Source organism: Oncorhynchus kisutch, linkage group LG23 (assembly GCF_002021735.2).
Source record: "Oncorhynchus kisutch isolate 150728-3 linkage group LG23, Okis_V2, whole genome shotgun sequence".
NCBI lineage: Eukaryota > Metazoa > Chordata > Actinopteri > Salmoniformes > Salmonidae > Oncorhynchus > Oncorhynchus kisutch.
Window position 1 is genome coordinate 36,425,358 of NC_034196.2, and position 10,948 is coordinate 36,436,305.

General features: G+C 47.9%; 1 protein-coding gene across 1 annotated transcript; it reads right to left on the reverse strand.

Moving 5' to 3' along the window:
- Nucleotides 1-3,420: 3,420 nt before the first annotated feature.
- Nucleotides 3,421-9,129, reverse strand: ccn1l1 (cellular communication network factor 1, like 1). The gene is made up of 5 exons (XM_020458387.2): nucleotides 8,772-9,129; nucleotides 7,785-7,998; nucleotides 7,251-7,607; nucleotides 6,934-7,136; nucleotides 3,421-6,606 (listed from the first exon to the last, which is right to left on the reverse strand). Exons 1-5 carry the CDS (start codon nucleotides 8,853-8,855, stop codon nucleotides 6,301-6,303), a joined length of 1,164 nt encoding a protein of 387 aa, XP_020313976.1. The 5' UTR covers nucleotides 8,856-9,129; the 3' UTR covers nucleotides 3,421-6,300.
- Nucleotides 9,130-10,948: the final 1,819 nt, after the last annotated feature.

Here is a 10,948-nt window from a genome sequence, read left to right on the forward strand (position 1 = left end):
GAAAAGCATTCCAGGTGAAGCTGGTTGAGAGAATGCCAAGAGTGTGCAAAGCTGTCATAAAGGCAAAGTATGGCTACTTTGATGAATCTAAAAAATATCATATATTTTTATTTGTTTAATAATAGCTTTAGCTTTATTTGTGACCTATGTACAACTTAGAATTAGATTGATAGCAGAGCATAAGAGTTGCCACATCAATGTTACACTGAGTTAATTAGTTAAATTATTGTTAATAAATGTTATATTCCAATGTTATTTAATGTTTTTTAGTTATATTCCGTTCCAATATTATATTCCAATTAATATGATTTTTTATGAATTAAAAACAACTATTGAAAACAACTTTAGTTCTCGGGTTTTCAAGATTTTTTAAACTCGATCCACAACACACATCGCTGTTGTTTTCTATTGCCAGTAGAGGGGAGTATTTTCATTGCCTCCAAAGATCCAGGATTGGGGATGTGCAAAATTACTTCCTATAGAATACAGACTGTTCTATTGTGGCTGTATTCTATGATTTCGTACGTGAAAATTCTGAAAAAATCTACCATAATCTAGAAAACCTGGCATAAATGACCAGGCTTTTCTTGATTTAACAATGAATCATATGAACATTTGTGTTTGATTACTCTGTGACCTGTCCCACCCCTTCCTTCCGCTGTCAATCCCGCCACATCCCACCTGCGAGACCCCAGGCTTCCGACATACAGTGTTTCCTGTTCCTCCGTCAGGGCCGTGCTAACACTCACAGCTCTCTGCGTGCGAGACCACGCTACACCTGGGCCTTCCTGTCTGCTCTCACAGCCAATGTACACTCCGACAACGCAGCGCAAGACACTGGAAAATCCATTAGTTACACACAATTCTACACATTATACCAACTCACACACCCACAAAGGATTCCAGCTGTACAATCCCACCATTCTCCTCCCCCTTGTACGTTCTTTTCCTGAATTGCATGCCCTTGGCCAACTAACAGCTTATAACATTCTTACCTTTTAAAAAAAATAAAGTTGATCATAATGAGGATAATAGTGCATTTTATTCATTTGTATAGTGTTTTTACAGGTCCCAAGGGCATTAATGCATCACATTGATCATTGACATGAAAGGTCTATGAAAATCCAAGGTGAAAGTATTTTGCTAAATTTGGTAACAGTTGCAAATGTAAGACTTTCTACCTCAATATTGACAACATGAGTCTTGGACAAAAAAGGGAATGCCAAAAGGGAATGCCAAAAGGGAATGCCAAAAGGGAATGCCAAAAGGGAATGCCACCCTCGTATATAAAAAAAAACGAATCTAGTTTCTGTAAAAACACAAGTGCCTCTTCTCACAACACTTTAAGGTTAGACTTTAAGGTTTCCTGGTAAATATTTAATTTATTCATAGCAGTAGTGAATACTTCCAAGATTTCTACGACCACTGCTACAATATTTTGTTGTTGCTGTTGCTCTTGTAGCATGGGTGGGTGGTACCATGCTAGTAATTGCAGCAGTGGTCGTCATGGTGGTATTCGTGGCATGTAGTAGTAGTGGCAGCAGTAGATGTGGCAGCAGTAGTAGTGGCAGCAGTAGAAGTGGCAGCAGTAGTAGTGGCAGCAGTAGTAGTGGCAGCAGTAGAAGTGGCATGCAGTAGTAGTGGCAGCAGTAGTAGTGGCAGCAGTAGAAGTGGCAGCAGTAGTAGTGGCAGCAGTAGTAGTGGCAGCAGTAGAAGTGGCAGCAGTAGAAGTGGCAGCAGTAGCAGTGGCAGCAGTAGTAGTGGCAGCAGTAGTAGTGGCAGCAGTAGTAGTGGCAGCAGTAGAAGTGGCATCAGTAGAAGTGGCAGCAGTAGCAGTGGCAGCAGTAGAAGTGGCAGCAGTAGTAGTGGCAGCAGTAGAAGTGGCAGCAGTAGCAGTGGCAGCAGTAGAAGTGGCAGCAGTAGTAGTGGCAGCAGTAGAAGTGGCAGCAGTAGAAGTGGCATGCAGTAGAAGTGGCAGCAGTAGTAGTGGCAGCAGTAGTAGTGGCAGCAGTAGAAGTGGCAGCAGTAGTAGTGGCAGCAGTATTAGTGGCAGCAGTAGAAGTGGCAGCAGTAGAAGTGGCATGCAGTAGAAGTGGCAGCAGTAGTAGTGGCAGCAGTAGTAGTGGCAGCAGTAGAAGTGGCAGCAGTAGTAGTGGCAGCAGTATTAGTGGCATGCAGTAGTAGTGGCAGCAGTAGTAGTGGCAGCAGTAGAAGTGGCAGCAGTAGTAGTGGCAGCAGTAGTAGTGGCAGCAGTATTAGTGGCATGCAGTAGTAGTGGCAGCAGTAGTAGTGGCATGCAGTAGAAGTGGCAGCAGTAGTAGTGGCAGCAGTAGTAGTGGCAGCAGTAGTAGTGGCAACAGTAGAAGTGGCAGCAGTAGTAGTGGCAGCAGTAGTAGTGGCAGCAGTAGTAGTGGCAGCAGTAGTAGTGGCATGCAGTAGTAGTGGCAGCAGTAGTAGTGGCAGCAGTAGAAGTGGCAGCAGTAGTAGTGGCAGCAGTAGAAGTGGCAGCAGTAGTAGTGGCAGCAGTAGAAGTGGCAGCAGTAGTAGTGGCAGCAGTAGAAATGGCAGCAGTAGTAGTGGCAGCAGTAGTAGTGGCAGCAGTAGTAGTGGCATCAGTAGTAGTGGCAGCAGTAGAAGTGGCAGCAGTAGTAGTGGCAGTAGAAGTGGCAGCAGTAGAAGTGGCAGCAGTAGAAGTGGCAGCAGTAGAAGTGGCAGCAGTAGAAGTGGCAGCAGTAGTAGTGGCAGCAGTAGAAGTGGCAGCAGTAGAAGTGGCAGCAGTAGTAGTGGCAGCAGTAGAAGTGGCAGCAGTAGTAGTGGCATCAGTAGTAGTGGCAGCAGTAGAAGTGGCAGCAGTAGAAGTAATCATCCTTGGCATCACGGCTGACATCAAGTATGCATCGGCATGGTGTGGGGAGGTCAGTGTGGATAGTTAGTCACAGAGTGCGGGGGAGAGTGTCGGGTCTGAGAAACAAGGATACAGTGTGTGGTATTTGTGAGACGGCTGCAATGTTTGCCATGTGAAACTGGGCCTGGGCGCTGTGTACTAACCTACAGGAACTTGAACCGAGGCCTTAGCCCTAGTCCACAGTTCCACAGCAAATAACACTGTCAAGTGGGTCTCTCCGTCCCACTAGTCTCTTATTGAAACCTTCCCCTGTCCGTTCCCTAGTCAGCTTCAGGGTGTTCCACCTGGCTCTCTTCTGGGTCTCATTATAAAAATCTGATTCACTGATTTGTGATTGACAATGGAGACTATATCATATTTGTACACAAATATCTAGTAATGATATCGATACAAAATAATACATTTAATACTGTAGAGTAATCGAACCAAATCCCAGACTAGGTGTGTGGGTGTGTTTACTGGTAAACAGAAAAGTGGGACACAAATTATGGGGACAAATATCACGCACATTTGTTTTTGTAGAAATACATATATTTTCATGGCGTTTGTAATTTTTTTTACAAGAGGCACTTTCATTATAAGACATTTATTGAATATATTAATCAAAATAAAGTGATATAAATTAACATATTACATTCTCGGTCCACTATTGTTTATATTCTGTGCACCTCGAAAAAGGAGGTAATATCCAAAACATGTCACTCCATCGTTAAGTGAAGTCTGTACAGATAGAGACGATACGAAACAGACATATATACCTAATGACAAACAAATCAACATTGCCTAACTGTACAAAGTATAGTAAATACATATTTACAAGTCATCGCTACAATAATTAAACATGAATAACTTACAAAGGTCCATTTAAAACCTCTGTGTCTATAACAATGATGATTCATATTTCAGAGTGTAAACCATGAACACCTGTGCATTTATATTCTTGCCCATCAAATTTGATAGGAGGTCCACTGATAGAGATCATTTGTAGAATGACACAATCGCCCACAGATCTGTCACTTACTGAACACAAGCAAAACAGACAAGTGAAAGGGGCAGTAAGGCTATAAAGGCGTTTGTCAGAAGGGATGCTACGCAAATGTCTCTGTGAGATTGCCTGTCTGATATTCAGTCTAACCTTTCTCTTTGGGTAGTTATAAGTACAGTCCCACAGAGTACAATTCACCATTCCAAACTACAGTAACATAGAAGCACCCCCAACTGTCTTTTAAATTCAGTCAGTCAGTCCAACACTGAAGTTATATGGAGGTGCTGATTTTCGGGTGTGAGTGAAGACCAAACCAAAACCGTTGGATTATGGGGGGAGTTACCACCAGTGAGAGAATGAGAGAGAGAAAGTGTTGGGCACAGAATTAGGCAGCTGTAAGAGTAAAACAGATCACTACATCGCATCAGTGTCCTTCCCCCAGCTGATGGAGCCTTCTATATGGGGTGAGGGCAGACTGGAGACAGGGTCAGGGGGAGTCCTGGGGTAAAGGAACACAGACTGGAGACAGGGTCAGGGGGAGTCCTGGGGTAAAGGAACACAGACTGGAGACAGGGTCAGGGGGAGTCCTGGGGTAAAGGAACACAGACTGGAGACAGGGTCAGGGGGAGTCCTGGGGTAAAGGAACACAGACTGAAGACAGGGTCAGGGGGAGTCCTGGGGTAAAGGAACACAGACTCGAGACAGGGTCAGGAGGAGTCCTGGGGTAAAGGAACACTGACTGGAGACAGGGTCAGGGGGAGTCCTGGGGTAAAGGAACATAGACTGGAGACAGGGTCAGGGGGAGTCCTGGGGTAAAGGAACACAGACTGAAGACAGGGTCAGGAGGAGTCCTGGGGTAAAGGAACACAGACTGGAGACAGGGTCAGGGGGAGTCCTGGGGTAAAGGAACATAGACTGGAGACAGGGTCAGGGGGAGTCCTGGGGTAAAGGAACACAGACTCGAGACAGGGTCAGGAGGAGTCCTGGGGTAAAGGAACACAGACTGGAGACAGGGTCAGGGGGAGTCCTGGGGTAAAGGAACACAGACTGAAGACAGGGTCAGGGGGAGTCCTGGGGTAAAGGAACACTGACTGGAGACAGGGTCAGGGGGAGTCCTGGGGTAAAGGAACATAGACTGGAGACAGGGTCAGGGGGAGTCCTGGGGTAAAGGAACACAGACTGGAGACAGGGCAAGAGGGAGTCCTGGGGTAAAGGAACACAGATGGGAGACAGGGTCAGGGGGAGTCCTGGGGTAAAGGAACACAGACTGGAGACAGGGTCAGGGGGAGTCCTGGGGTAAAGGAACACAGACTGGAGACAGGGTCAGGGGGAGTCCTGGGGTAAAGGAACACAGACTGGAGACAGGGTCAGGGGGAGTCCTGGGGTAAAGGAACACAGACTCGAGACAGGGTCAGGGGGAGTCCTGGGGTAAAGGAACACAGACTGGAGACAGGGTCAGGGGGAGTCCTGGGGTAAAGGAACACAGACTGGAGACAGGGTCAGGAGGAGTCCTGGGGTAAAGGAACACAGACTGGAGACAGGGTCAGGGGGAGTCCTGGAGTAAAGGAACACAGACTGGAGACAGGGTCAGGGGGAGTCCTGGGGTAAAGGAACACAGACTGGAGACAGGGTCAGGGGGAGTCCTGGGGTAAAGGAACACAGACTGGAGACAGGGTCAGGGGGAGTCCTGGGGTAAAGGAACACAGACTGGAGACAGGGTCAGGGGGAGTCCTGGGGTAAAGGAACACAGACTGGAGACAGGGTCAGGGGGAGTCCTGGGGTAAAGGAACACAGACTGGAGACAGGGTCAGGGGGAGTCCTGGGGTAAAGGAACACAGACTGGAGACAGGGTCAGGGGGAGTCCTGGGGTAAAGGAACACAGACTCGAGACAGGGTCAGGGGAGTCCTGGGGTAAAGGAACACAGACTGGAGACAGGGTCAGGGGGAGTCCTGGGGTAAAGGAACACAGACTGGAGACAGGGTCAGGGGGAGTCCTGGGGTAAAGGAACACAGACTGGAGACAGGGTCAGGAGGAGTCCTGGGGTAAAGGAACACAGACTGAAGACAGGGTCAGGGGGAGTCCTGGGGTAAAGGAACACAGACGGAAGACAGGGTCAGGAGGAGTCCTGGGGTAAAGGAACACAGACTGGAGACAGGGTCAGGGGGAGTCCTGGGGTAAAGGAATACAGACTGGAGACAGGGTCAGGGGGAGTCCTGGGGTAAAGGAACACAGACTGGGGTAAAGAGGCTACGGCAGCAATAAACCCTGGGGTTAGGGAACAGGAAACGTTTTTGGAACGAGGAAAGGAGACAGTGAGATTAGGGCAAGGGTGAACCCTAGAGTCGAGGGCCAGAGTCAGGTCAAGGGCATGTTCTTGTGGTGAGGAATGCTAGTGTTTAGACATGGGGCTCAGTGGGAGAAGGTATGGATGTCATTAGGCAGACTGAGAGAGCCCGGGGAGGCAAGCCCTTGACTTTGGCAGCTCTGGCTGCAGCGGCAACGCTGGATCCACATGACGCTACGGGTAAAGTGCTGCCTGCCTCCGGGACAGCGGAAGTGAAGGTTCACTGTGCGCGTCAGAGAAGGAGTGCAGCAGCTGCCATCGGCACACAAGCCACAGGAACGAGGACGATACTGGCGCGCTGTAGAGCAGCCGGTGAACTTGATCCGGACAGGTTTGCGAGGACGTATTGTGCGTTGGCACTTCTTCCCTTTCTGTAAGAGAAATGGGGTCACAGGTCAAAATACATACACCCTGAATGCACAGGAGGTTGGTGGCCCACATTAATTGGGGAGGATGGGCTTGTGGTAATGGCTGGAGTAGAATTAGTGGAATGGTATCAAACACATGGTTTCTATTTCATTAGCTCCATTCCAGCCTTTATTATGCGCTGTCCTCCCCTCAGCTGCCTCCACTGCTTGACAGGAGGATAGCTATGGTACAATTCCATAACCTGTCTAGTGGTCAATTTATAGTAGTGTAATTCCCATTTGATGATCCTGGACCATTGTGTGTCTTCTCATTGGGAGAAGTGTCTTCACCTTGGGAGAAGGGATGAGGGCAAGATCACACTGCCGGATCTGGCACAGTCGTGTCTCTCTGGCCAACCGACACTCAGCGTTGCTACTGGTTACTCGGCTGGACACACCCATCCCACACGTGGCTGAGCAAGGCGACCAATCAGTGGTTTGCAGGAAGCAGGTTGAGGGAAGTAAGACATGGGACTGGGGGGAGGAGATCCACTCTGTAAGAAGAGAGGGCCAAACATGAGCCATATGAGGAACACCATTCTCCTCTGACTGATACAAAACATTACAAATGTATATTTCATTACAAAAAAGAGAGTATCATTATGTACCTTGATATGACGCTCCAGCACTTGAGACCCAGGGGGTGGGAGCCATGAGCAGCTCATTGCTGGCAAGATCAGGGTGCTGGGGTGGGGAAGGAGGTGGAGCGTGGTCAACCTCTCTGGAGTCCTCCTTGATATGGTTGTCATCGTCACAAAGCCACTCCTCGCAGCAGCGTCCTGGCAGCCTGGCCAGCCGGGGCCGGGAGCAGTGCCAACCTGGTAGTGGTACCTGGTGTGGGCACAGGGGCATGCAGCCCACCACGCCGTCCATACAGCTGCACTGGTGCTGGCAGCTGGGCTGGAAGTCCTCCCCGTGTTGGTAGACCCGGCCGTTCAGCTCACAGGGACGACCCATGGCCTCAGCTGGGACAGGAGCAATGCATTTTTGTACAATCATTGTCGCTTTTGTGTATATCATTATATTCATTAGAGTTAGCATTGTCAATAATATTATCAGTGCCAATCAGAAGGTGGATAGGAAATGTCAATCATAGCATAAGTATGTCCCACCCTAGGCCATTTCGATGTCCATGCCCTTACCTCGACACAGTCCTGTCTCCGGGTCTCCTCCAGACCCTAGGTGGCAGTGCAGGCCCTTGATGTGGTCACAGGGCTGGCTAGGGCTGCAGTCCTGGTTGTACTGCCTGGCACACACCTTACAGCAGCCGCAGGAGTCTGTCACCCAGCTGACACCTGGTGGGCATGAGGGCGGTGAGGTGGGGCACGAGCACTGTCGCGGGCATCCACCCTGCACCTGGGAAGCACAGCGAGAGGATTGAGAGTTAGTGTGTATATGTTCACTGCAGGGCACAGGGGAAGGGCATCCTTTTGTGTTGGAAGCCCCCACAGAAGAGGGATTGTACAATGCTTGAGTAAATATCCGGAGGAGAAAAAATGGTGGAATCAAGTGTATACCTAGAATAAGGTTACCCAAAGATCTAAAGAACTCTTGGTTATCCACAAGCAAAAACTCTTACTGGTATTTCAGATACGTTCATTTACAGTGTGCAGGTCAAATATCAGCTAACACTCAGCAGAAATTCCTCTCCAAATTCTCTGATTGTGTACTCAAATATCAGAATAATTAAACTGTGATTGTACAAAGGAATTTGATTTAGAACAATGCTTTCATTCAAACCGGCACCCTGTTCTAATCTGGTTAGGACACATTTCTGCTTCTACCTTTTTAAGCATGGTTGTTACACATCAGCCTGGAGCGACACAGACTAGATCATCAAGCTCAAAAGTATCAAACAAATTCAAATGTATCTATGGAGATGAATTTATTCATTTGTTCAAAGATCCCGGTCTCATTATTTCAGTCAATAGATGGACAATATAATATGCATAATTTGAAATGAATTTGACCATAATATATACTTGCAATTTCTCAATTTGAATATTAAAGATGACATTGTATCATTTTTACGAGCTTATGGTGAAGTATGTAGAACCCGATGATGTAAGGACACTAATTTGAATGGAGAGGTAAAAGCACACATATGAAACACTTTAAAAAGTACTTACCAGCATGACAGTGCAAGATAGAAATACCACCGAGGAGATGCTTGCTTGTCGCATCATTGTCCACGAAGAAAACGTGATTTTCATGGGGTTCGGGAAAAAAATGAATACAAAGTTTTCCCAATATGTCAGCTAGACTCGTCACTCTCAGGGCTAGCAGTGTCGAAAGACGCAGTGATCAAACCAATGTGAAGAATAGGAGCTGTTCACTGCTTTCAAATGATATCTCCCTGTATCTTCTCATCTATCTGAAGGAGATGTGGGTAAGCCTGTATGTTTTGGTGTTTTCTAAGGAGAAAATTCAAGTCCAACTTGATCCGTTTCTATGGAGGTGGAAGTAGTCAGCACAGCTCAGCTCAACTCAGGCTCTTCGCAACTTCATTAAGAGATTTTCACAGTGGCTCCCCCTTTTATAGAGGCCAGACGTCCCTGTGTGACATCATCACAAGCCCTCTCTCAGATGCTAGAGAGGGCAAAGGGGGGCAGGGAGACGAGGGCAGACAGAGAGACAGAGGGGGAAAGGGAGGGAGACGAGGGCAGGCAGGCAGGCAGAAGGGAGCAGGGAGGAAGACGAGGGCAGACAGAGAGACAGAGGGGGACAGGGAGGGAGACGAGGACAGACAGGACAGACAGACAGACGGGGGGAGATGAGGACAGACAGATAGAGGGAGGGGTATAGGAGGACAGTCAGAGAGACAGGGGGAGGGGTATAGGAGGACAGTCAGACAGACAGGGGGAGGGGTATAGGAGGGCAGCCAGACAGACAGAGGGAGGGGTATAGGAGGGCAGCCAGACAGACAGAGGGAGGGGTATAGGAGGGCAGCCAGACAGACAGAGGGAGGGGTATAGGAGGGCAGCCAGACAGACAGAGGGAGGGGTATAGGAGGGCAGCCAGACAGACAGAGGGAGGGGTATAGGAGGACAGATAGACTGAGGACTTGGACAAATGAAGTCAGATGGTGGGAAAAGAGCAAGGTTGTAGTAAAGCAACAGGAAAAAGGCCATATTGAGATGATGATATCTAAAGAACCTTGTAATGCATTTTCCTACCAATGGAGGCTCCTCGTTTGTTTCTAGACAGACAGAGGTTAAAATGTCAATGAAAGTGTTCTATTGTGGCACAGTGATGGTGAGTGGGTTGTAGGAGAGCAATACACTGGAAATATATCTCATTTGATAGCATACAGGAAGTACCCTCCAAAGGGGTTCAGTCCCCATAGGATAACCCTTTTTGGTTGCAGGTAGAACCCTCTGTGGAAAGGGGCATGGAACCCAAAATGGTTCTATCCGGAACCAAAAAAGGTTATTCTATTTACATTTTAGTCATTTAGCTCACAGTAGTGATTGAATACATTTTCATTAAAAACAATGCCAAACCAGTCCCCATGGAACCTACAACCCTGGCGTTGCTCTACCAACTGAGCCACATGGAACCCACAACCCTGGCATTGCTCTACCAGCTCTACCAACTATCAATGGTTACAATGACTTTGGAAATGAGGAAAGGAAGCCAAGTATGTTCTGTATGTACACTGACACACAGCTATGCACACAAACACGTTCCAGAAAACAAAGATTCCCTGGCCTTAAAGTCTGCTTGTTTACACAGGGCCAAAAGAACATCTCCATTGTCAAACCTGCGGCGACGTTACCTAAAAACGGCAAAAAAAAAGTGTTTATGTTTGACTTGAGCAGGAAGTCCTAGCGTCAGTCAGAGCTTGGGTAGTCGCTGTTATGAAACACAGGAAATGTAATTTAGCACATCTCAGTCAGGAGAGCTGCTGAAAGGCACGGTCGGTTCCTCTGACTAATGCCTCTCACCGTGGATGCAGACAGTCTGTCAGACTGGGCCCTCTCTCCAACAAACCACCGGGACATCACACACACACGGTACATATCTCCAGCTTGGGCCAGTGACACGCTCGGCCTGGGATCAAGCCTCAAAATATGAGAGCGGAGTCCTCGCGCTAAGCGGGAGTGAGAGGGAGAAGATATGTTAGAAAAAAATATGATAAATGTGCTGTGGTGTACATGACAAAATGAGGTCACGGTGGAAGCTAGTTGAGTGAATAATACCATGGTAGTACAGTACTTGTAAGGTAAGGGGTGAATATGAATCAATGATGTGGATAGATCTACACATGAAGGATAATCGTCACGTGCAGACGCTATCACATCAT